A 24,627-nucleotide genomic window follows, 5' to 3' on the forward strand; every position below is an offset into this window, starting at 1 on the left:
TTACTTGGTAATACTTTACAATAAGGTTCCATTAGTTAACTATATTACTCGTTAACATGAACTAACAATGAAAATAGTAATAAAGCATTTATTAACCTTAGTTAACATTGATTCCAACATTTACATTATTAAAAAAAAAATGCATCAGTTATTGTTAGTTAATGAACCTGAGCTGAACTGGAAAAACAATGAACAGTTGTATTTTTATTAACTATCATTAACAAAGATTAATGAATAATATTCATTAGTATATTGCTCTTTCTTAGTTAATCCATGGAACCTTATTAAAAAGTGTTACAGAACAGTTTAATATTCAGTAAAGATGCATTGTTTATCAGAAGTGATGGTAAATATAATTTATAATAGTTCAAAATATTTATTTTCGATTCATAAAAGGATCTAGAACAAAAATGAATAACTCTCCACAAAAATAATAAGCAGTTAAAGCACTTAAAACAGCAACTGTTTTAATGTTTCTTGGCATTGATCAATAACAGAATAATTTTTAATGCATCATGTGACACTGAAGACTGGAGCAAGACTGGCTGCTGAAAAAATTGGCTTTGCCATATCAGGAATAAATTACATTTTAAAGCACATTAATATAGAAGCATTATTTTAAACTGAAATATTTCACGATATTATTGTTTTATTTACTGTTTTTTATTAATTAAATAAATGGTTAGCGTATGAGATTTCTTACAACAACAACAAAAAAAATCTTTCTTACCCCTTAACTTTTGAACTCTACTATATAGATACAGTTAAAAGATATAGTTCAGTAATTTTACAACAACCTACAACTTACAACTTGCCTCATTTTAACCCACACATATATAAATATGTTCTCAACAAATACTTATACTCTAATGAATCTGCTTTGTATGGATTGATTTATCATTGATACGTTTAGGGCTGCGTCACTTCCTGTTCTGATCTGCCTGTGTGTGCTGCTCTGTAACATAACATTACGTACTTTTCTGAACGTCGTGTTCGTCTTGTTTGGATTTGTGTGAAAGGGCCTTTGTCGGGTATGATTCAAACGTAGCCTATAGTTCATCTTCAGTTTTATTTAATAGCGTTGTTTAATAGTAGTTTTATTATATGGCCTGGAATATGGCAGCAGGAACCGGCTAGCTAATGTTAGCCTATTCATTACAGCAGACTACCTGCAAATATATAGCCAAAAAACATATTTAGATGTTTAATAGTGCAGTTTAAATGTGTGATTTCTTTTGTGCTGAGAGTTTAAAATGCTAACGAGTTAAGATCAGTTACATTTAATTGCAATATAGCTTTTATTCTTTTTTCCAGCGTGACGGTAGTCTTGCCGTCAGTGCGTGGTTACGTTTAGTCTTACGTTATCTCTGAGAAATTGGACGATTGCAGAGTTTATCATATTATTTTCCTATAGGCGATTAATAATCTTGTTTTTATTTTTAACCGTTTCATTAATTTAAACCTCATGCAGGCCGAAAACAATGGCGGACATTAAGAACTTCCTGTATGCTTGGTGTGGAAAAAAGAAGCTAACGCCGAACTATGACATACGAGCAGCTGGAAATAAAAACAGACAGAAATTCTTGTGTGAGGTGAGAATAATGCTGAAGCCTCCCAAAGTCACTTTGCAATATCGTATATAATATACCTTGTGAAAAAACGTGTTTGTTGTTTTGAATTATGTTTCTTTAAGGTGCGTATTGAGGGTTACAATTACATTGGCATGGGAAATTCTACCAACAAGAAGGATGCTCAGTCCAATGCAGCCCGAGATTTTGTGAATTATCTTGTTCGGACGAAAGAAGTCAGTGCTAGTGAAGTTCCTGCTCTAGGGGTCAGTATCACATCTGTGTTTAAAGTTCTTCCACTACTCATCTGTATTATGAGGAAGGAATGGGTTTACATCTATTGTTTTCAGGTCAGCGTACCTGATGGAGGGAATGAAGAAGGTGGTGGCTTTGGAAATCTCCCATCCAACTGTCCACTACCTCCACATCTGGCTGTGAAGAAGGAATCAGGAGAAGGTATCTTATGTTATACTTGGATTCATCCAGTAATTGATTGCCAACAAACATTGCTATAATTGAATATCATTGTTTTAGATGTCAATGGAGAAAGATGCCTGTAGACTACAGATGAGTGTAGTTAGCTAATCAATGTTCAAACCATTTCTAACAATGACTAAAACAACCACTTTAATGCTGTATTCTTCCTGTGTCTCAGAACCTTCTGAGGGTTGTGCACCCGTTCCTGGAGTCACAGGTTTGGGCTATTCTGGATTTGGTAACACCCAATGGGAGCGAGGAGCCAACCTGCAAGAGTATTACTCTAAGAGAGACGATCAGGATGCAAAAGCAGTAGGTCTTCATTTTTTACCAAGGTTTTTATAGAAAGTTTCTGAGAATTAAAGGGTCTTTTCTCATTCCACAAGACCTTGGAATCAGAGGAAGTTGATCTAAATGCTGGCCTGCATGGGAACTGGACTCTGGACAATGCAAAGGCCCGTCTGAACCAGTTCTTTCAGAAAGAGAAGAACCAAACCGACTACAAGTACAGCCAAGTCGGGCCTGACCACAACAGGTCAGAACATTGCCGTTTACGACAACAGCTCAGTTTTGAACTCCTTCCATGTGCTGTTTAAGAGAATTATTCATTTGTAGGCTAATGTTTTCATTTAAACGCTGGTGTCCTCATCAAAAATCAGACTTTGCATTTAAATGTAATGTGTCAAAGGTTTGTTTTTCTGCTGGACTGAAACAATGACAGAGAACTCCTTGATGTGCATCTAACCTCAAGGAGATCTCAGACCACTTAAAGACGGTCTCATCTCGGATGTTGCCTTGCAGAATCAACAATGTTTTATGGGTGAATCTCACGAAACTGGTCAAGAACATGTCCAGGTCATATTTCACTGCATCACTTAAAATACTGCATTTCAAATGTGTAAGAATAATTGAAGTAATTGTCATAATATCAATGCAAAAAAAAAATCGTACTGTTCTAAAAACAGGAGGGGGTGAAATGTGACCTGGACATGTTTTTGTGAGATTCATCCATGTAGTACGTAATCTAAAAGGAGGACAATAGAGATGCCAGAAATCACAACCTTACATGGGGGAAAACATGTGACACGACTTAGGCTACACTAAGAGGTCACATGGTGAAGTATGTGATTGTTTGGGTTCAGAGGAGGGAGAGGCAAAATAATGTCTGGTTGTGATTTCTGGTGTCACTCGTCCATCAGGGGTCAAGGCCTCCAGTACTTGGTGAGGAATAACACCATGTTTAGAAGTCTGGCAGAAAAACAAACCTGCTCTGGATGGGTTGTTCTGTACGGACTCTGCGCTGAAATGTCATGCAGTTGATCTCATGTGCCGTCCGGTTAAGAGGTCAGTTTGTGGAGTTTATTCGTGCTCAAATCTTGTCAAGACACATGTAGGCTAAATGTCACGTTGGGACGTTTTGATTTGAAATCTTGCTCTGTTATAGGAGTTTTATTGCTGAGATGACAATCTTTGTAAGACAACTGGGTAGGAGTAAGTATCAGGAAACCTTCTACATAATGAACTGTAAGGTCAAGGGCAAATGGTTTCGCATTAGAATTTGAGTCCTTGCTAAAGCTACCCTTCTTTTCCAGAGGTTGTAGCCCGTGAGCATGGCTCTACGAAGAAACTGGCTGCCCAGTCTTGTGCGCTGTCAATTGTCCGTCAGCTTTACCATTTGGGGGTCATAGAAGCCTACACAGGACAGACCAAGAAGAAAGAAGGAGAGACTGTGAGTTTAACACCCCAGTTCATCAATTGCTGCGTTTCCACCAAAATTACCCGGAACAATTGTACCAGGAACTCTTTTCCCCAGGAGTTATTTTCCCCCCAGAGCTGTTGCTTTCTGTGTTTCCATCGCAGTCTAAAGTACCAGGAAGATTAGGCAAATAGTCTGGTGACGTAGGTCTGCGCGCGTTTCTCAATACAAAGTACACAAATTTTGGACTTGCATCCTCAGTAGTTCAGACTTTGTTCATTCGACTCGGGAGTGTGATGTCCGCGACGACGCAAATCCGGTAATTCTGCAAACAGCAGCGTAATTGATAACTTCAGTCAGCTCGCCTTGGCTACTGCAATTTCCCTCACTGGAGCTCACCGTCTCCGAAATCGGTGGAACACATTTTTTAGTAGGCACTGTCTTTATAAATAAATTCATATTCGAGTTTTAAACAACTACATTCTCGCCTGAAATACCAGCCTAAAGTCCCTAGTTCCTGGGTAAAGTTCCAGCGGTGAAAACGCGGCTTATCTTCTAAGACCTGTGTTTACTGACTCTTCTAACTTCCTGTTTTGGTTGCTGTGACAGGTTGATGTATATGAAGTGAATCTCAGTGATGATGTACAGCATCAAATACACAGTATTGTGCAGGAACTTGGCATCCAGGTCCCTCCTCCTGTAAGTGTTGGACAGAAAACCTTCCTGACTTAAGAGCATTACCAAGTAAGAATAAGTAAGAATGCATTTCCATTTAGCCTCATGACCCCAGCAGTCCAGTATCTCTGGTGCAAGGGAAGATGGCTCAGTTTGAGCCCTCACAAAGGCAGAATACAGCAGGAGTGGTGCCGTGGTCTCCTCCGCAGGTCAACTGGAACCCATGGACCAGCTCCAACATCGACGAAGGGCCACTGGCATTTGTGAGTGCTGTTTTTTGATCAACTCTTAACTGAAATGTGAAATTGGTGTGATGAACTTCATGCCCCTGAAAACTTACTGTACTTGGGTTTACAGTGTACTCCAGAACAGATCAGCACAGACCTGCAGCATGAGCTTAACTACCAACTGGAACAGGACAAAAATCTGCAGACGGTGAGATAAAAAAAACAGCCATGTAAAAAAACTAAAGTTTTAATGTTATTATATCAATATGCATTTGGTATTGTCAGATTACTAACAGCATGGTGTTTTTACAGATTCTTATGGAGCGAAGTCAGCTGCCAGTCAAAAACTTTGAGGAGCAAATCATGTCCGCCATTCACAATAACCCAGTGGTCATCATTCGTGGAGCCACTGGCTGTGGAAAGACCACTCAGGTTCCTCAGTACATCTTGGATGAGTTCGTACAGGCAGGCAGGGCGGCTGAATGTAATATCATAGTTACGCAGGTGAGCCTGTTGAAATGCTTACTGTTTTTGTGTGCTCAGTCACCTTAAGGACAAGACAGTAATGTGACTTGCTTCTGCCGCTGTTTGTCCTCTTAGCCAAGACGGATCAGTGCTGTGTCAGTGTCTGAACGTGTATCGTTCGAGAGAGGGGAGGAGGTGGGGAAAAGTTGTGGCTACAGTGTACGTTTTGAGTCTGTCCTGCCCAGACCTCATGCCAGCATCCTCTTCTGCACAGTTGGTACGTTCATTTCTTAATGTTGAACTGTGACACTTTGTACAGGGTTGGGTGATAAAACTAAAAATGTCTTCTTCACAGGGGTGTTGCTGAGGAAGCTGGAAGCTGGTATCCGTGGCATCAGTCATGTGATTGTGGATGAAATCCATGAGAGGGACTTAAATGTAAGTCCAGTGTTACCGTATCAGCTTTAAAGTGTCATGAAACAACCCCCACTGGTGTGCACTGGTCGTTCACACCTCAGATTTGAAAAAGAGTCAAGTAAAGCTGTGTAGAGGAGGGGAGAAACAATGTGCAGTGTCTCACCCTGTTCACAAGGATGTTTTTCTGTCCAGACTGACTTCCTGTTGGTAGTGTTGAGAGATGTGGTCCAGGCTTACCCTGATGTGCGCATCATCCTCATGTCTGCCACCATTGACACCACCATGTTCAGGGAGTACTTTTTTAACTGTCCTATCATCGAGGTGCATGGACGTGCACATCCTGTACAAGGTGAGAATCGAAGCATGTTTTCACAATGCACTGTTTTGTAATGATATTTTAATGTTTTAATATTTACGTCATCTCACACTGGATGAAATACTCCTATGGGTGTTTGGAAACACATTGCCCAATGTTAGAGCATTAATTTGTAATGTCTTGTCTGTAAAACCTGACAAATTATTATTTATGTTTTGATATCTTCAGAGTATTTCTTAGAAGACTGCATTCAGATGACTCAGTTCGTACCACCACCAATGGACCGGAAGAAAAAAGATAAAGATGAAGAGGGTGGAGAGGAAGATGTATGTTTTTTGTTTGTTTTATTAAGTTAGGTGCAAAAAAAATATATAAATTTTATTTTTTTCACTGAACGAAATTATAAACGCAACACTTTTGTTTTTGAGGGAGCATGCAGTTGGCATGCTGACAGCAGAAATGTCCACCCGAGCTGTTGCCCGTGAATTTAATTTCTTTACCATAAGCTGTCTCCAAAGATGTTTCAGAGAATTTGGCTATATATATATACTGTGTGTGTGTGTATATATATATATATATATACATACACACACACACACAGTACAGACCAAAAGTTTGGAAACATTACTATTTTTAATGTTTTTGAAAGAAGTTTCTTCTGCTCATCAAGCCTGCATTTATTTGATCAACAATACAGAAAAAAAGTAATATTGTGATATATTATTACAATTTAAAATAATTGTTTTAAAATTTGTTATATTTTAAATTCTCATTTATTTCTGTGATGCAAAGCTGAATTTTTAGGATCATTATCACATGATCCTTTAGAAATCATTCTAATATGATTCATTATCAAAGTTGGAAACAGTTCTGCTGCTTAATATTTTTTCAGAACATGTGATACTTTTTTAGGATACTTAAATGATTAATTTTTTTTAATAAATTCAGTTCTTTTTAACTTTTTATTCATCAAATATATAAAACCATCCACACTTTTTTTTATGGTATATCCTCTGGAAATTAATCATACCTTTTCAGACCTTGAGAACACAGTAGAGAAGAAGAGCTGCATTTAACTAACTTTATTCCACAGTACTGATCAGATGATAGTTTACTTAAGTGTACATGAGTTATAATGCTTGACATTTGTCTGTGTGTTCTACAGGTGAACTGTAATGTCATCTGTGGATCGGAGTATTCTCCTGAAACCAAGCGTGCCATGTCTCAGTTGAATGAAAAGGAAACTCCGTTCGAGCTGATCGAGGCTTTGCTGAAGTACATTGAAACGCTGGAAGTACCAGGAGCCGTGCTAGTCTTCCTTCCAGGCTGGAACCTCATCTATTCCATGCAGAAACACCTGGAGATGAACCATCACTTCGGTAAGTAATGATATTCTGCTAACACTCCAACAAAATGGACTTGAACTTATATCCACAATACAACTCATAGTGATTCCTCTAATATTCTGTCCCTCAAAGGTGGTCATCGATACCGAATCCTGCCGCTTCACTCTCAGATCCCCAGGGAAGAACAGAGACGAGTGTTTGAGCCCACTCCTGATGGTGTGACAAAGGTCTGGAGACATTTCACTGGGCAATTTAGGAATGCTATATTAAAAGTTTTATTTTAAACAAATTTTGCAAACACACGACAGGTCATTTTGTCCACCAACATCGCTGAGACCAGCATTACCATCAATGATGTGGTCTTTGTCATAGACTCCTGCAAGTAAGCAGCTTCACCCAAATCTTACAATTCTGTAATTTCATTATTCATGTCATTCGAAACCTGCATGACTTTCTTTTGTTAAACACATTCGATGGAAGTTAATAGTAACCAGCTGTTTGAATGTGGGTCAGTAAATTAATTGTCATTTTGGGTGAAACTATCTCTTTGATGTACATGTCTCTTTTCTATACACTCCACAAATACCAAATGTGTGTCATTCAGGCAGAAGGTGAAGCTGTTCACGTCTCACAACAACATGACAAACTACGCCACAGTGTGGGCCTCCAAGACCAACCTTGAGCAGAGAAAGGGGCGAGCTGGCAGAGTCAAACCAGGCTTCTGCTTTTACCTCTGCAGCAGAGCTCGTTTTGAAAAGTATGAAATATTATCCTTCATTTGTGCCAAACATTCAAACTAAATCACATAATCTGAAATGTTAATAATTGTTATGCAGACTGGAGACCCATATGACTCCTGAAATCTTCCGCACACCACTGCATGAGGTGGCCCTCAGCATTAAGCTACTGAGACTGGGTGCCATCGGGAATTTCTTGTCCAAAGCCATTGAGCCGCCTCCATTGGATGCCGTTATTGAAGCTGAACATACACTGAGAGGTACAGATTTTTCGTACACGTCTTTATGATGTTGAAGTGAACAAAATCAAACAAGCCTCTGTTGCTCTCCAGAGCTGGACGCTCTAGACTGCAATGATGAGCTGACTCCACTGGGACGCATTCTGGCCAAACTGCCCATCGAACCACGCCTGGGAAAGATGATGATCATGGGATGCATCTTTAAGTAAGTTTATTCATCCAACATTGTCTGCTTATGAATCGAGTGCTGCCAAGAACATACTGGGAGTGCTTTATTATGAACTGCTATTTTTCCCTAAATTACCTATTGAATTTACTTAAACTTGTGTATGTGTTTGTGTTGTTTAGTGTTGGAGATGCGGTGTGCACTATCTCAGCAGCGACCTGTTTCCCAGAGCCCTTTATCAACGAGGGCAAACGCCTCGGTTTTGTTCATAGGAACTTTGCAGGCACACGTTTCTCAGATCACGTGGCCTTACTCTCTGTCTTCCAGGCCTGGGATGAAGTTCGGTGGGTCCAAATGCCATTGCATTAAACTATTACTTTGTATAGTTTTGGGGTTTTTTTTACATTTTGATCTCTTGAGGGTTTGGCATTCTAAATAGATTTGAACTTTTCAGGATGGGAGGTGAGGATGCAGAGATCCGGTTTTGTGAGCACAAGAGGCTGAACATGCCCACTCTGAGAATGACCTGGGAGGCCAAGGTCCAGCTGAAAGAGATCCTTGTCAACGTCGGTTTCCCTGAAGGTTAACCCCCGCTTCTAGATAAACGTCCATGTAGTTCTACAGTTTATTTCAGTCCTCAGATTTTTAAGTAATTTTTTTTTTTGTCTTTTCCCTTTCTTGTAGAGTGCCTCATGAATCAGGTGTTTAACACTGTTGGACCAGACAATAACTTGGATGTAGTGATCTCTCTGCTGACGTTTGGCTCTTACCCCAATGTGTGTTACCACAAAGAGAAAAGGAAGATCTTGACCACAGAGGGGCGAAATGCTCTAATTCACAAGTCCTCAGTCAACTGTCCTTTCAGCAACCATGATATGGTGTATCCATCTCCCTTTTTTGTCTTTGGGGAAAAGGTTGGTTTGAAAAGTCTAGCTTTAAACTGCAGTTTCTACTTTTAGATTTAATGAATACTTACATCACAGTTACATCACAGCCACAAACCATCTTTTTTTTTTTTTACTTTGCACATAATAGTGGACATTCTTATTGTAATATTAGAATCCAATCATATGGTAGAATCCAGTCCAATATAATAAATATATAGTTCATTTAAAATTAGGGCCGGGACTCGATTAAAAAAATTAATCTAATTAATTAGAGGCTTTGTAATTAATTAATCGAAATTAATCGCATTTTAATCGCATATAAATATTTGACCTGAGAACAGTGAGAAGTAATTTTTTTCACATGGATTTATAGTATACCATTGAATAATGACTGAATACATAAGCTTAAGCAACAAAATATTGTTTATTTTTGTTCAACCAAGTCTAGCAGACCAGTGCAATTTTTGCCATGAAGTGTAGCAATAGCATATTTAGAAACAATTTAGAAATAGTACATTTCAGAAATTCAGGAAGCTTATAGGTGCTGGAACCTTCTGTAAAGTGTTTTTTTTTTAAGTAAAACACAATACTGTCAATTACATTCAGAACATTGGAAACACTGACTATTAGAAAACATCTCTCTGTTGCTTCAGAGGCCATAACATACTAAGTCCAACTCTCAACAACCTTGGCCAAAACAATAAAGAGTTCAACATAAACCGTTGCACCGACAAAATAATACATAGTTCAACATAAAATGTAAAGTCCACGCTAGCTGCTATATGTTTTGCGTTGAGGTGATACTTGAGGCTCGATGTGTGCTGCAGTGATGTGCGAACGCTAGTTGGTGCTCCAGTATAATCGGTCCGCCGAAACTCATCCAGTGAGAAACGTTCCGCGGTGCAAAAATAAGTTATTAAAAATGCGGGAATTTTTTTTTCTGTAATTAATTAATCTTAGTTAACGCGTTATTTTTTTGTGTAATTAATTAATCTCAATTAACGCGTTAAAGTCCCGGCCCTATTTAAAATATTTGATTGGAATGTGTAGTGCAAGACAAAAATAAATACTGTGCATTTTAAATGTGTACACCACCACTTCCAAGTTTGGCATTTATGAGATTTTTTTTTTAGTACTTTCATTCAGCATTGACCCAATAAATTGATCAAAAGTGTCCGTAAGCTTTTTTTTTTATAGTTATGTAAAGCAGCACAACCGTTTTCAACTCTGATAAGAAATATTTCTTAAGCACCACGTCAGCTTATTAGAATGATTTCTGAATGATCATGTGACACTGAAGACTAGAGTAATGGCTGCTGAAAAAGTTACATTTTTAAAATATTAAAATAAAATACAAAATTATTCTGTTTATTTATTTCTGTGACTTTTGATCAATCAATTGGTGAATTAAAGTATTAATTTCTTTCAAAATTTTTTTAAAAACATCTTTCTAACTCCATACTTTTGAATGGTAGTGTATATCTGCTAAAAGTTTTTTTTCTTTTTTTGTCAGCTTTTACGAGTATTCATATATCATTTATGTCTTTTGTAATAACAGATCAGAACTCGAGCCATTTCTGCCAAAGGAATGACTCTTGTCAGTCCTCTTCAGCTTATTCTGTTTGGCACAAAGAAGATCACCTCCAATGGAGAAGTTGTTGAGCTTGACGACTGGTATGTGTTGAACAATAAACAACAAAAAATAAGTTCTCCAGAATTCTTGAGTCGGGAATCCTGGGAGCAAGCCAGATTTTTTCAAGGAAGTCACCAAGAGAAGTGTTCCAGTGATCATCAAGAATGTTCCTTCCTTCTGTAGGATCAAATTGAAGATTCCCCATGATATAGCCGGTGGTGTGGCGGCCCTGAGGGCAGCGATGGAAGCCCTGGTGGTGGAGGTGACCAAAGACCCAGAATACATCCGAAATTTCGATCCCACCAATGAACGCTTGCTGAACGTCATTCGGCTTGTGTCCAGACCCTCGTCAGCTGGCATCAACCTCATGGCCTCCAACCCACGGTGAGATCACTGAACCCATACATCTGATTGGCTTATTTAGGAGAAAGGTTGCTTATGACTAAACTATTTTTAAAAAAAGTTTTTTTTTTAACACCCTTTTATCTTTGTTATTTACAGCTTTGGAGATGGTCCACGACCACCCAAGATGCCCCGTACTGACTTTGGAGGGGGTGGAGAGTTTAGGGGCCGTGGAGGAGGAGGATACAGAGGTGGCGGTGGTGGTGGATCCTGGTCTGGTGGAGGATATAGAGGAGGTGGAGGTGGCTTCAGGGGGTCTGGAGGGTATCGTGGCGGTGGGGGTGGATACAGGGGGTCTGATGGGGGTGGATACAGGGGGTCTGGTGGGGGTGGATACAGGGGGTCTGATAGGGGTGGCTTCAGGGGGTCTGGTGGGGGTGGATACAGAGGATCTAATGGGGGTGGAGGATATGGAGGAGGAGGAGGATATGGAGGGAGGGGATTCAGAGGAGGCTGGGGGGGAAACAGGGGTGGTTATTAAAACTGAACATCTGAACAAGGATATCTTTGGGAAGATTTAAAATATTTTTTGTTTTGTTATCACTTGTAGTTGATATTCAATCTTTCCTTGTATGTAAAAAAAAAAAAAAAAAGCATGAATAAATTGAAACCATGACTGCTATACTGTCAGTTAATAACAGTTATTAAAAATAACTATGTGACCAATAATGTATGGCAAAATACATGTTAAGTGTTGTATTCTAATAAAATCATTTCTTTTTTAATGATTTTAGTCTTGATCTCTCTCATGCACTGTAAGAAATGAGTTCACAGACTAAGAAATGAAGTCACTGGTGGGAATCAGAAACTGTCCAAAAGTGTTTTTTTTTCTCAGTCTATCCAGATTGAGCAACATTTTGTGCCCTAAAACAAACTACTCTGTTTAGATATATGCATTTTGAGAAATATTTGTGAAATTTAACGTGTGCGGTCAATAATAATGGAGTTCTGGCTGATAAATGCATCAATATTGTACTTTAATAATAACACTACTTCAGTTCTAGTGTATTTCTAGAGACTTTAGTTTTTTTTGCAGCTGAAGAAGTGTCTATAAAACTGTACACACGAGAGTTTGGGAACACTAAAAGCTGAAGTGTGTTGACATGTCTTTTGAAAAGTATAAATCAATGTTATTATCTTTTTTATTTTTGTACATTCCCTTTCGTAACATTTTGGCTACCAAATGTATCATTGATTACCAAAAAATTCATTACTCAACTAATCTTTTTCATAAATGTTCAAAAACACTAGTGAAACAATCAGTTAATATGTATAATTAAATAATAGCAAGACCGAAGCCTTTAGATTTACCTTTAGTTTTATAGAATTGTGTTGGTGCATAAATAAAATGCTCACCAAATATTTTATTAGATATAGATAGATATATACTTAAACTACAAAAAAAAAAAAAATTTGTATTAATATCTGGCACTCCTCGTGATTCTTTGCTAATGATTACCGATAGAGGGCGCTTTAAACCTTCAGCAGAGTATGTTTATATCTGATTGGAGAATCTATCAATAGAAGATACCATTAATTATTTAAAAAGTATTTAATTGCTTAGTTTTGTATGTGTTTTTATTTATATTATATAAAGCATTACTCGAATCTGATTTACTCAAAAAAAGCTAATCTGGCACTGCAGCAAAATTCCAGAGAATGTGTGGAACTTCTCTGAGAAGAATATAGTAGTAGCCACTGGGTAAGATGAGAGAGTACACAGGCTTCCTTTTGTATCTTTAGAGAACAATTGTTGATGAATGTGTTAAAAGTTTGAAGGTAGCAGTGAGACAATGCACATCCAGGGCATGCCTGAGCTTGATGCAGTGGTATGGGGGCAGAAAAGAGTATTTGACAAAGTGTTGACACTCATTTCACTTTTTGACATACAGGGATAAATCTAGCCCTCATTTCCCCTGTCCTGGATGTAGAAAGAGATTGATGGATAGACAGAAGTCTTCAAAAGAGCTGACTTGATTGCAAGGTCAGGGGTTTTATAGTACTGCTAGCTGTCAAGATTCTTAGCTCAAAAATGTATCTTTGCCTTTTAGCATTTTAAATAGCCCATAATGCCATTTTTGTCAAGGAAAATTTTAACCAATTTCTTTCCAACAGAGCAATTAAATCCTGTTTAGAGAGCTATTAAAGCTATTAAAAAACTGATCAATCAAGGTCCATAGTTGATGATTGATTGTCTTGTTGAACACCCAAGTTTTGTTCTTTGATCACAGTTTGATTAAATCGTTATAGCGTTATCTAAAGGAATGCGTCTGAAGACTAGACGATGCTCGCTGCCAATCTGAGAGACTCATGCAGAGTAGTATCAGATACAGTGTTCTTTTCAATAACACACACACATTTTCAGATCATTCAGCTTTCACTTTCTAATCAATCCATCAGGCAAACTTTATTTGTGAATATCCAATGCAAAAGAAGAAAAAAAAATGTTAATAAAGATTAAGCTATGAATTGGAGAAGAAAAAGAAAATTGCCAGCCCTATAATTTTATTCCTATTTATAATTTTGTACTTATTTATTGGTATTACTAATTGTTATTTATTTTATTTTATTACTAGTTAGTTCTGTGAAGACTTTGAATTTGCCTACAGTGGATCTTTTATTTATTTTTTATTTTATTATTATTATTATTATTATTTCGGAAAAAGTAGATTTTGAGGTAATATAACATTATTATTATTATTATTTTATTTATTTTTTTCTATAAAGGAAAATAAATTACCAGAATGCAATCTTAACTTTGATTATTTTTTTTTAATACTAGTAGTCAGTTAGTCCTACGAAGGCTTTGAATATTCTAGCTGCATACAAAACTAAAAGTTGATTTTGAGGTAAGATATAACACACTTGATTTTGAGGAAAGTGTGGGTCAAACTTTTAGATGAGTTACATCTTAGTAACAATGCTGGTAAAATATTAATAAACAGCCCACAAAATGTAGCTCTCAGCTATTTAAAGTTTTGGGATACACCCTTGCCTGGTAGAGTAGGTTTCTATATAACCTTGCTCTTTGACCCCACTGCTCAAAGCAAGCAACAGCTATCATCCCCAAGTTATTCATAGCACGGGGAATTCATCAAGAAAGTATGTCTCTTTGAAGATAAAATTATAAATAAAAACTAAGTACTTAACAATCTGCCTGGATATGGAAAGCTATTTGAAAGATTTTTTTTTCTGATGACGAATCAAGCCATGGTTTAACACACATTTGTTTATCTATTTACGGATAGTTAGTGGTCAGTTTATCGCTCCGTTGAGAATCTGTGAGGTATGAAATTCCGGCCCCACCCACTCCTGGAGTGGACTGGGAAACTGACCAATTGGGAAAGCGCAAAGCCACGCCCATTTCACCCATTCCCATTTTGCCACGCCTACTCATGCCTCCCTGTCCATTTGGACTTGCCTTGTTTATTGGGTCGGCGGTCCATCAAAGCATCCTTCAGGCGGAAGTAGACGTTTTTGGAAGTACTTTGACTTGCGCACTAGCTGCCAGGGTGTAGTCGGATAAAGTTCATTTTCTCCAAAAGTTTTGATTTTTCCCCATGGCGGTGGTTACAAAGCAGTAATAAAGTTAAGGGTTGCAAGCGAGAAGTCGCGAGGAGATTAATCCACAACTATCGCTTTTTGGAGGTGAAGCGATTAACGTTACCACCATTTTCCGCATGAGTTTATTTATAAAACCGCAAACTCGGTAGCTGGCGAGTTACCGCAAACTTTTTAAAGACGTTTAGATTTAAGAGGTCAAGACAGTGACGGTAGCTACTTGAGTTCGCATAAACAAAAGGACACAATGTCGCTTTTTAGCTGTTTGTTATTATGCACTTTGTGGGCAGCGTCCAGTCACGGAGCGATGGATGAATGTACAGACGACAACAATAAACCTCATCGCTGCATGCCAGAGTTTGTTAACGCCGCTTTCAATGTAACCGTAGTGGCCACCAACACTTGCGGCTCGCCTCCTGAAGAATACTGCGTACAGACCGGGGTAACGGGAGTCACTAAATCATGCCACATTTGCGACGCCGGAGACCCCAGACACCACCACAGCGCTGTTTATCTCACCGATTACAACAACCAAGCGGATACCACCTGGTGGCAAAGTCAGACTATGTTAGCGGGCATCCAGTACCCAAACTCCATCAACCTGACCCTTCACCTGGGTAAGCAGCTTTCTCTTCTATTCTCGTATCAGTCACAAAAATCTTGTTTGGTTTCCTGCGCTGTGAATAAAAGTTGTGACAAGCCGATTTAGCATGTGTTCTTTAAAGTTAAAGTTAGCATCTCAGTTTCATTCATCACTACGAGTCATTAAAATGAGTCACCAGCAGTATGTATTCGTTGCATAGCACTATAACTTATTAATCTCTTACATGTCACTATTGATAGTGACAACTACTTCATTGTTATTGGTAAAAAAAAAAAAAAATTTTTATTGAAATCTACAGAGATCTGGGATTCAGATATTAACCATTCACTTTTGACTAGTAACAATTGCAAATAGCTGTTAATACCAATTTTATCATTATTAGTACTAGTTACTATTCTCTATGCATATCTTAGTTACTTTTTGGATAGTTGCTAGTATCTATTCTATTTGTAAGATTGTGTTATTAATCTTATTAGAAAGTAGTAATAATAAACTTAAGCAGCCATGCTGACTAATCAATGACAAGTTGAAAGAAAGCAAAGTAACATTCTTAAGTAATATTATTATGTAACATGAACAGTACTTCTACAGCAGTTAATACATGTTAATTGCAAAATTTAACAATAACCTTTTAAATCAAGATGTAATAAATGCTCTAGAAATACATTGCTCATTATGTAAATATTTAGCATAGACTACGGTCATATGATCTGTCCACTTTTTCAATCTGCTACGATGTGAATGTGAACTAGCGATCAATCATAGCTCAGTCATCATCGCTCATATTTCATAGCTTTAGGCAATAATAAATCTGTCTGTTTCAAATAACCATGGTTCAACTTTTTGTTGTATTATATTGTTATCATATACTAGATGTCATTTAGAAATAATCAATATTTTTTTAAATACAGCTCAAACGTTACTGTTCTTCAGTTCTGGGCTCCAAGGAGAAACCTGACATCAGTATCTTTTAAATACAGCTCAAATGTTACTGTTCTTCAGTTCTGGGCTCCATCAAGGAGAAACCTTACATAAGAAGATCATACAATATACTCTGGGTTCAGAATCACGGATTTGGGAAAATAATATAGACCCTCTGTTAGATCTGGCAAGGATTGACCTTTCTACTTGGCAGTGAATTTGTGCACATTACGCAAATCATTGAATTTCTTCCAGCATAAGCAGAACGATTGGGTTGCAGGAAGAGGTTGTTCTGCCTGTGGGAAAAGAGCAGTATTGTAACCAATTAATAGAGTCCCAGCAAAGCCATGACCTCTGTAGCCTCTCATTCCCAAGTAGATGCAGCTATATACCCAAATGTAAGTAATAAGCATGTCTAATGAGCTTTAATCAGGGTGTCAATAAGACATTTGCATTTAGATAATGGAAGAGGAAGTGATTTGGCTTTTAATCTTTCTATCATACACTTGGCTAATTAGCAGCCATCTGTTAGCACATGGTCTACAATGGGCTTTTTCCATCAGACACCTTTTCCTCTATTTCACTTTAGTTCTTCTTGTTGATTTAGGCATTTTGCATTTGAATCGTGTCAGTAAAACCGCATGAAACAGACTTTCTTCTTGATTATGCCCATTCAATTAATGAGACTAATTTGTTGAGCCACATTTTTATTTATTTAATAAATGTGCGTCTGTCATCGTCTTCTAACAAATAAAATAGTTAAAAATACATGTCAATTATATATTTACACCCTTAAAAATAAAGATGCTTCACAATGCCATAGAAGAAACTTTTTTTTTTTTGTCTAAATGGGTTCTATATAGAACCTTTAACATCTGAAGAACTTCTGTTTCCCAAAATGTTCTTTGTGGTGAAAGAAGGTTCTTCAGATTCTCAAACCCATGAATCAACCCTTTTTAAGCACCTTAATTTTTAAAGGTATAGAACATTTTTAATATGCATTTTGACCATTTTTCCGCAAACAGTGTTTTTATGCAGTACTTTAAAAGTCGCTCAAAAATGCATAGTTTTGATGGGTTGAAGTGAACACGTATCTCATTTCAGTCATCTTACTGAGAACTGAAGCCAAAACATCTGAGAAGATTCACGATTGTTGATTTACTTGTTTTGTTCTTCCATGATTTTCCCCCCAAAAGCGTCTCCGTAGGTGGGAACCCACAAGTAGTCTGGATCCCAGCCATAAGCTTTTATTTTATGTGCTCTGCCTTTGATGGCTTTCATGTTTATTCTGCCTTGGTTGGGATGGTCCAGGCGGAAGCAGGCATGTCTTGACTTGACACTGCTGAGTCCTTAGAGAGCATGGAGATTTGGCCTGACCTGGGGGGGCAAGGACAGATGAGATTTACTATTGAGCATTTCTGTATGTCCCACACTCGTTCTTTATTAACCAGTTCTGGCTGGCCTGTCAAGCTTCAAGAATGCTGTGAGACTGAGAAATGTGAATCATCATCCAGACACCGGTTGATGAAGACTTGAAGGCATATGCATCTGAACCTGTACAGACAAATATATATAATGTGGTGGTTTAAAAAATGGTCAGGTTAATGGAAAATTGTTGATGCTGCCTGTTTTAAAATGGTCTACTTGTCAGACACAGCCCAGAGGCATTGCAGACATAAATTTAGCTGTACTGTGTCATACCCAGCTAGAAGTGCCAATTTATATTTCTGTAGACAGGAGGTTGTTTTTCCAGAATTGTCTTAGGCATTGATGTTATACTTAGGTCCTAAAACAAGGACTTTTTAGTCAGCCGTAGAAAATTTGAAAATAAATTGTTCATTCTCTCTCCCTTTTTCCTAAGTGCATGTTCTTAATCTTATTGTGAACAATTCATCCTTGTATATGCAACATCATCATTTTTAGACTTCGATTTCTCTCTGGTGATGTGCCAGATTCTGCAATTAACTTAAATATAGTCGACTGTGAGTTTGTTTCGAAAATGACTCTCAGTTTAGTGAGGGAGTCTATTTGTGACCTCAGTATTGGATCTGAATGATTCACTTACAGAGCGAGTCTGATTCAAACCACTTACTCAAAAGTCAAAGATTTTTTTGTGAATCCTTTTGATTGATTCATAAAAAATGCACAACATATGCTCTGTAGATATTTAAGTAGATTGATAGATGTCTTTCTATAAATGTGACTGTCGTCAGTGCATTGGTTTTTATATAAAATGTATGTGGAATTATACCTTGGTGTATATTTTTGCAGCATTAATAGAAGAACATGGTAAAAAAAAATCCCTTAAGTCTGTAAGTGTGTTACTTCCAACTTCTTGAATTGGCAAAGTGCATTTGAGATAGTTCTTCTCCAGAGCACTCTAGGGAGCATTTGTGGAGGGTGAGAATTTCCTTTCGTCTGATAAACTGCAACGGTGAGTGGTTCTTAAACTTGCGATTGTGAATGGCCCTTATCGTGCCCCATTTCCTCCCTCACTGCATGGTAGAAAGAAGAAATCGGCAGTGTTTACTGCAAACTGTCAATCCGTGCCTTGCATTTTACTCTGCATCCTATTGTTTTTGATGCCGGTCACATCTTCAGTTTCATAATTAAATGATAAACCATTAAAATGAAAGAGCAAATTTTTCTCCTGTTTTGAGTTTGTAACGCCATTGAAATCATATGGTGTCCTTGTGCGTTTATCTGGAGCTCTCCTTGTTTTCACTTCTGTTTTCATGGAAGAGGGCTGTTCAAACATCTGCCTTCTAATTGTTTAAATCTGGGAATACTCTGGCGCACACTATCCAGAATACAATGAAAAAAAGCCTTTTTTTTTATACTGTCTTCATTTAAGATTTGTACAGAAGCTTGTTTTACTTGGAGCTAATGGGCATTTACAGTATGTTAAGAAGTTTGAACTTGGTTTACTGGACAAGAGCCAAGTTGCTTTGAGTTCTTGTTTTCCTCCTCTCTTTGTCTCTTTCCTGTCTCACCCTCTCTCTCTTGATTTCTCATAAGAGAGGAGACGATGAGTGGTCGCAGTGTGGGAAACTGAACAGCCGAATGTTTCCTGGGCTCCGGGGTCCTCGTATCCTATCCCTCAGAGGCGCTTTTTTCCCCGAACTCCATCAAAGAACTTGTCATTTCTGAAAGGGGGACCAGATGGTCCAAATTATACCAATCTAAGTCTAGGGGGTTGGAAAGAAGAGCTTGCTATCTGGTTCAAACCTATTGCTATTCTATGGAAGGTATGATCTCAGTATGGGAACTTGTGTTTTTGAAAGCTTTGTAGTTGAGCCATTCACGTAACTGCACTATTGTTTTACTCAAGTTGTCATCGGGCCCATTGCTGCTTTCCTCCTTTGAGACAAAAACTGGTGCTTAATATTAAATTTGTTTGGAATTGCATCACTATAGTAAATGTAATCCAAGCTAATGTGTTGTTTCCACTCTTTTGCAATGCCACCACTGTTAGAAAGCAATTACTTGTACTATTTGTTGGCTCTAACTGTACAGCCAGGGGCAAGATTTGAGCCTCGGGCCACCCAGGATGGACAAAGTGAAGAATCTACCTCATTTCCTGGTGAACAATCCATTGTGAGCCACTAGTACTTTCCAGATTGTGCAAACGTGTAAAGAAAGAGCCCACGCTGAGTCTGAGGTGCCAGCTATAGGAGCCGTCAGATGGGGAGCTGTGGTTATGTTGTCCTTTGGGCCCGTTTGACTGTGAAAGTGGAATGAGCCCTCGGGGGCAGCTGTTTGCAGTTCTTGCCATTACTGATTAGTGCTCGCAACAAATGACTGGACCCCGTTAAAAGTTAAGCTCTAGAGATTTAACGCTAGTTTGACATAAATAAGCCTTTCTTTCTGACTTGAGTGCTTGAGAATAATTTAAAGGTGGGGTGAAATGCTCGTTTTCACTCAATATCCTGTTAATCTTGAGTACCTATAGAGTAGTACTGCATCCTTCATAACTCCAAAAAGTCTTTATTTTATTTTTTTATATTCATAAGAGAAAGATAGTCTGTACCGATTTTTCCCGGAAAAACACGACCGGTCGGAGGCGTGACGTGTGGGCGGAGCTAAAGAATCACGAGCGCCAGTAGACTTTTGCGTTGAGAGCATGTGGAAGCTGTGACATTACCGTGAGGGAAAAACCATCATCCAAAACAAACCATGGCTTACAGTCAGATTCAGCGTATATTTATGATCCAGAATCAGATCCTGAGGCTGAAACTGAACGAGAGCAGTAGCAGCAACGACTCGCTCCGAGCGGGGCTCGAACCCGGGTCTCCGGCATGGGAGGGGACGCACTAACAAGGAGGCAGAGATATTTGAAGCAGTTTTGCTCACCGCCTGCGGTTCCAACACACGATCGTGACCCTTTTTCATTGGGATTGCATCATCCTTAAGAAATAAACGATACGCAAATCCGTCGTCAAACTGGGCCTTGTTTGTAAAACAAGCATCTTCGAAATGCAGGGAAACAAACAAAAACACTTGCACAACTCCGTTGATGCTCTGTAAAAATAAACTCCATCCACTGGTCCCTTAATGCTGTTTTTTTTTTGGTAATCTGTGCAGGGTTGTCTTGCTCTGGCAAACAAAAACACACTTATTTTGTGACTTTTCGCGACGCTCTCGCTCTGATCAGTGAAATGTCTGTGCTGCTCAGCCTCGCTATACGGGAGCGCGCGCTCTTCCGGCAGACGTGCCCTTATAAGGATATTCCGCTCCATCTAACGTCACACAGAGCCATACTCGAAAAAAACTTTCCGAAACTTGTGACAAACTGGAAGGAGTATTTTGGGAACAAAAATACTCCTTCAAACGTACAACTTAATTTGTGAAACTTTGTCCATGTTTAGCATGGGAATCCAACTCTTTAACAGTGTAAAAAACTCAGTATGCATGAAATAGCATTTCACCCCCCCCCCCCCTTTAAGGGTTCTATTTCTGCTAGTAATATTTTTGTATATATCATTTTATAGACAATTGCCCTAATATTTAAGGAAGATCCTTCAAAGTGTTTGAGAAGATTTTTCTGAATTCTGTAAATTCGCTAAATTAGAGATATTGGGAGACCCCACAATGATTTTAAGTCACTGCACTTATTTTCATAAATCTTCACTGGTGCTGAATTATAATTTATTGATGTGATTAATTTAAAAATCGGTAATATCAGCCCATAAATATGGTGCCAATATATTTTGCATTCCAGTGAAAAATTTGAGAGTGTGCTACTTTAGTTTTTTTCCCATACAGAGCTGAACGACTTAGTAATTACTAGTATTGTTGCTTTGATGTGCATATTCAAGAAGGAACTGAAAGTTTTCCACAGTCCGCCTCCCTGCACTTTCTCACATTTTTACACATACACTGTACATTATCTGTCCTTGGTCTTTCAATACCTTAAGTCTTAGTGCACTCAGTGCTCTCCGCTCCACCTGTATGCAGCATTCAGCTTTGGATTTGACTCTTCTCAGTTGTCTTTGATTGGGCATGTAGGCAGACAAGGTACGAATTGGACACCTATTAAAGGCTTCACTGGTGACAACAGGCATTAACCTCCAATTTTATGATTGCATATAATTACAAAACATATTGTTTCCTTTCTGCCAGCGCTTTAGTTTCAAAACCAATCATACAGTGTTATTCCTCATTGTTTTGCTCCTTCTTTTGACTTGTAAGGGAAATGTAGCTCCTGTTGTGAATGTGACTGTTCAAACTCAGAATAAGAATAAGACTGTGTGGTGGTTATTTTCCAAATCTGTCATTCACAGAATGGAATCAGAAGCAGGAAAAGACTCCCATAAGCACAAGCTCTGCAGCTAATGGCCTTTAGGCTGATGCCAGCATTGCAACATGTTGCAGAGTTCCAAAAACAAAATCATATCAGTGATCTGATATGTGATATATAGGTCAACCAGTTTCATCTAGCATTTAGCCTGACAGGCCTGGCAAATGTGCTCATACTAGCAGCCTATTTTTTATTTATCCATTTTCCATACACAATTCTGCCATTTGAGTGGCATTTTGGACATCACTGTATCTTAAAATTATTTACAACTCTCTATTTAGTCATTCATTCAAGTTTCGACACTATTCAACTTTAAACTTTCCACAAAAGGTCATAAAGCAGCTTTTTAGTTTACTGACACCTCATCTTAAAACATGCTTTTCAAAACATATCCAATGTCAGGCCCCTCGCTCTGTTATTTTCCAACAAAGAGTTCTTCTGAAGCTTCAAAGCGTTGCATCCAAGTACTAAAGTGTGAATCCGATCTCTCGGCTTCCTTGCAGATTGTCAGTTGCCAAATACAGCTGTTTTCACACATAAACAGAGCTTCACAAGCCAGATGGGAACAGGTGTGTTGTCCCAACACAATGGGAAAAACTCAGTGTATTTATTATTCCTCATTATTTCTTCCAGCGCATCATACTCCCTCGGAGCGCATGGTTAAAAGAGCTGGCAGTGTACACTACACAGCTGGTTCATACTTTATGAAAATACCCTCCCTCGGGCATCGGTGATAGCACATGCTTTTACAGTGAAGCATGATTTGAAAGTAGAATAAAATATGAGGTTTACAATCGGAGAGTGAATAGCCTCGCTTCCTGTGTTTAGAGACAAACCTTTTCCATTGCTTGCTACACTAATGTATCATAAAAATGTTCAGGAAAAACTGATTTGTTTTATTTTTGGGAGAGTTTTTGACATGCACAACAATGTGAGATTTAATATGCCTGATTACTCCAGTTTTTACATCAGAATGCAAGCATGAATACCACAGGTGAAGGCAAATTCAGGTAAATGGCAAAAATTCAGGTGTGCAAATTTAAGCACAACCCTATCAACCAATTAGGATGTTGGCTTGCATGTTGTTGACTTAATTTTTTTTTATTTATTTTTTTGTAATCCGTTTAAGATTGTGCCTGTTAATACACATCTAGATATGATTTTTCGCTGTGTTTTTATCTTTCTATAATTTAAATCAGCTAAGACTTGATAATCTGTGGTATTGCCTAATGTATATTTTTGACTTGGGCATGTTGATACAGTAGTCTACATTTTTCATACTTTCAGAAGTGCCTAATTAATGCAAAGTTAATTCCCAAGCCATCAAAATTAGCTGAAGGCTAAATACAATATTAATATGGTAGGAGATTCACAGTGTTTTCAAATGAACTCTCCATTGTTAAATCTGGCTTCCATTAGCATCTTGTTTTGGGGTAAATATCATGTTCTAAAACAACACCCTAATGTGTAATGAGCCACCCTCTTGTGTCTGGGCAAATAGTTGTTTTAGTCCATTTTATTTCCTGTGTTAAGTTTTGCCTGTAAAATAAAAAATTTTCGACAGAAAAATTTAAACGAATGATCTTCTGATAGATTATTCAATAAGAGAAAAATAATAATCTCAAAACGTGACCGAGTTTGTTTTACTCTTTAACTATTTGGCTTTTTTGATCCGTTCTATACGGTCAGAAATAGTTTCTTTATTTTTCATACTGAGATAAAGCTATGAAATAGCCTAGGTATATTTTCTCACCAGTTTATGTGACTTTTTTCTCCTTCGATGTAGGCTCAATTTCAAGACTATTTCATGACCCCAAACTTCATTGCATGAGTCAGATTTCAGATATTAGACCCTTCCTTCACACATTCCTTTATCCTTTTAGATTATTTGTCATGCCAACCTTGCATAAAACTCATTCATCAAAACATCTTTTTTTTTAGCAACACTTATCTGTGTAAAGTAAGTTTTGTGTATCCAGAAATAGGTTATGACAGAAAACAAGTCACATTATAGAGCCAGACAGGTGGAGGACTGGCGTCTCTCCTGTTTAAGGTAAGGCTTAGATTCCAACCCACAAATCAGTAATATTTAAAGGATTTTTTTAGGAGGTCTTGTAAAGATATCTTTCACACACACTCTGTTGACCAAAGGTCAGTATGGTTTCCGGCACCCAGACAAACGTTGAGCCACGATTGTAATCGGAGTCTCAGCAGTCACTTCCTTTAGTCTCTCCTGTCTAAACACGAACTCCTCCTGAGGAACAGCAAAGCAAATTCTGCACTCTGTTGTGACATTCCTCCTGCCTTTGTGTTGGATAATTGGCCAGAATGCTAGTTTGCAGGGCTGATGTGGTAATTAGCACTACAAACTCGAGAAATGTAAATGAATAATGGTGTATACATTATCTTTGAAAGATACATTACACTTTACTCTGTTAGTTCACTTCATATGATTACATCTTCTGTATTGTTCTACTATACTTCATTTTC

At 38.0% G+C, this 24,627-nt stretch overlaps 2 protein-coding genes across 2 annotated transcripts in view; both read left to right on the top strand.

Annotated features, from left to right (window-relative positions):
- Window positions 1–913: 913 nt before the first annotated feature.
- LOC127951241 (ATP-dependent RNA helicase A) lies at window positions 914–11,979 on the top strand. Its single transcript, XM_052549054.1, has 28 exons — window positions 914–1,031; window positions 1,472–1,592; window positions 1,694–1,834; window positions 1,919–2,024; window positions 2,224–2,357; window positions 2,432–2,580; window positions 3,490–3,536; window positions 3,638–3,774; window positions 4,351–4,440; window positions 4,518–4,679; window positions 4,774–4,851; window positions 4,956–5,147; window positions 5,244–5,385; window positions 5,464–5,546; window positions 5,718–5,874; window positions 6,070–6,167; window positions 7,007–7,220; window positions 7,320–7,414; window positions 7,496–7,569; window positions 7,792–7,944; window positions 8,024–8,184; window positions 8,257–8,368; window positions 8,512–8,673; window positions 8,784–8,911; window positions 9,014–9,243; window positions 10,775–10,890; window positions 11,033–11,233; window positions 11,351–11,979. Exons 2-28 carry the CDS (start codon window positions 1,482–1,484, stop codon window positions 11,730–11,732), a joined length of 3,855 nt encoding a protein of 1,284 aa, XP_052405014.1. The 5' UTR covers window positions 914–1,031; window positions 1,472–1,481; the 3' UTR covers window positions 11,733–11,979.
- A 2,705-nt stretch (window positions 11,980–14,684) lies between these two features.
- The window catches only part of LOC127951242 (laminin subunit gamma-1), a 56,405-nt gene continuing 46,462 nt past the window's right edge, over window positions 14,685–24,627 (top strand). Inside the window, exon 1 of the mRNA XM_052549055.1 lies at window positions 14,685–15,429. Within this exon, the coding sequence (XP_052405015.1) occupies window positions 15,060–15,429 (370 nt within the window). The 5' untranslated portion in view covers window positions 14,685–15,059. The remainder of the gene's footprint in view (window positions 15,430–24,627) is intronic.

This window comes from Carassius gibelio, chromosome B2, assembly GCF_023724105.1.
Source record: "Carassius gibelio isolate Cgi1373 ecotype wild population from Czech Republic chromosome B2, carGib1.2-hapl.c, whole genome shotgun sequence".
Lineage (NCBI taxonomy): Eukaryota > Metazoa > Chordata > Actinopteri > Cypriniformes > Cyprinidae > Carassius > Carassius gibelio.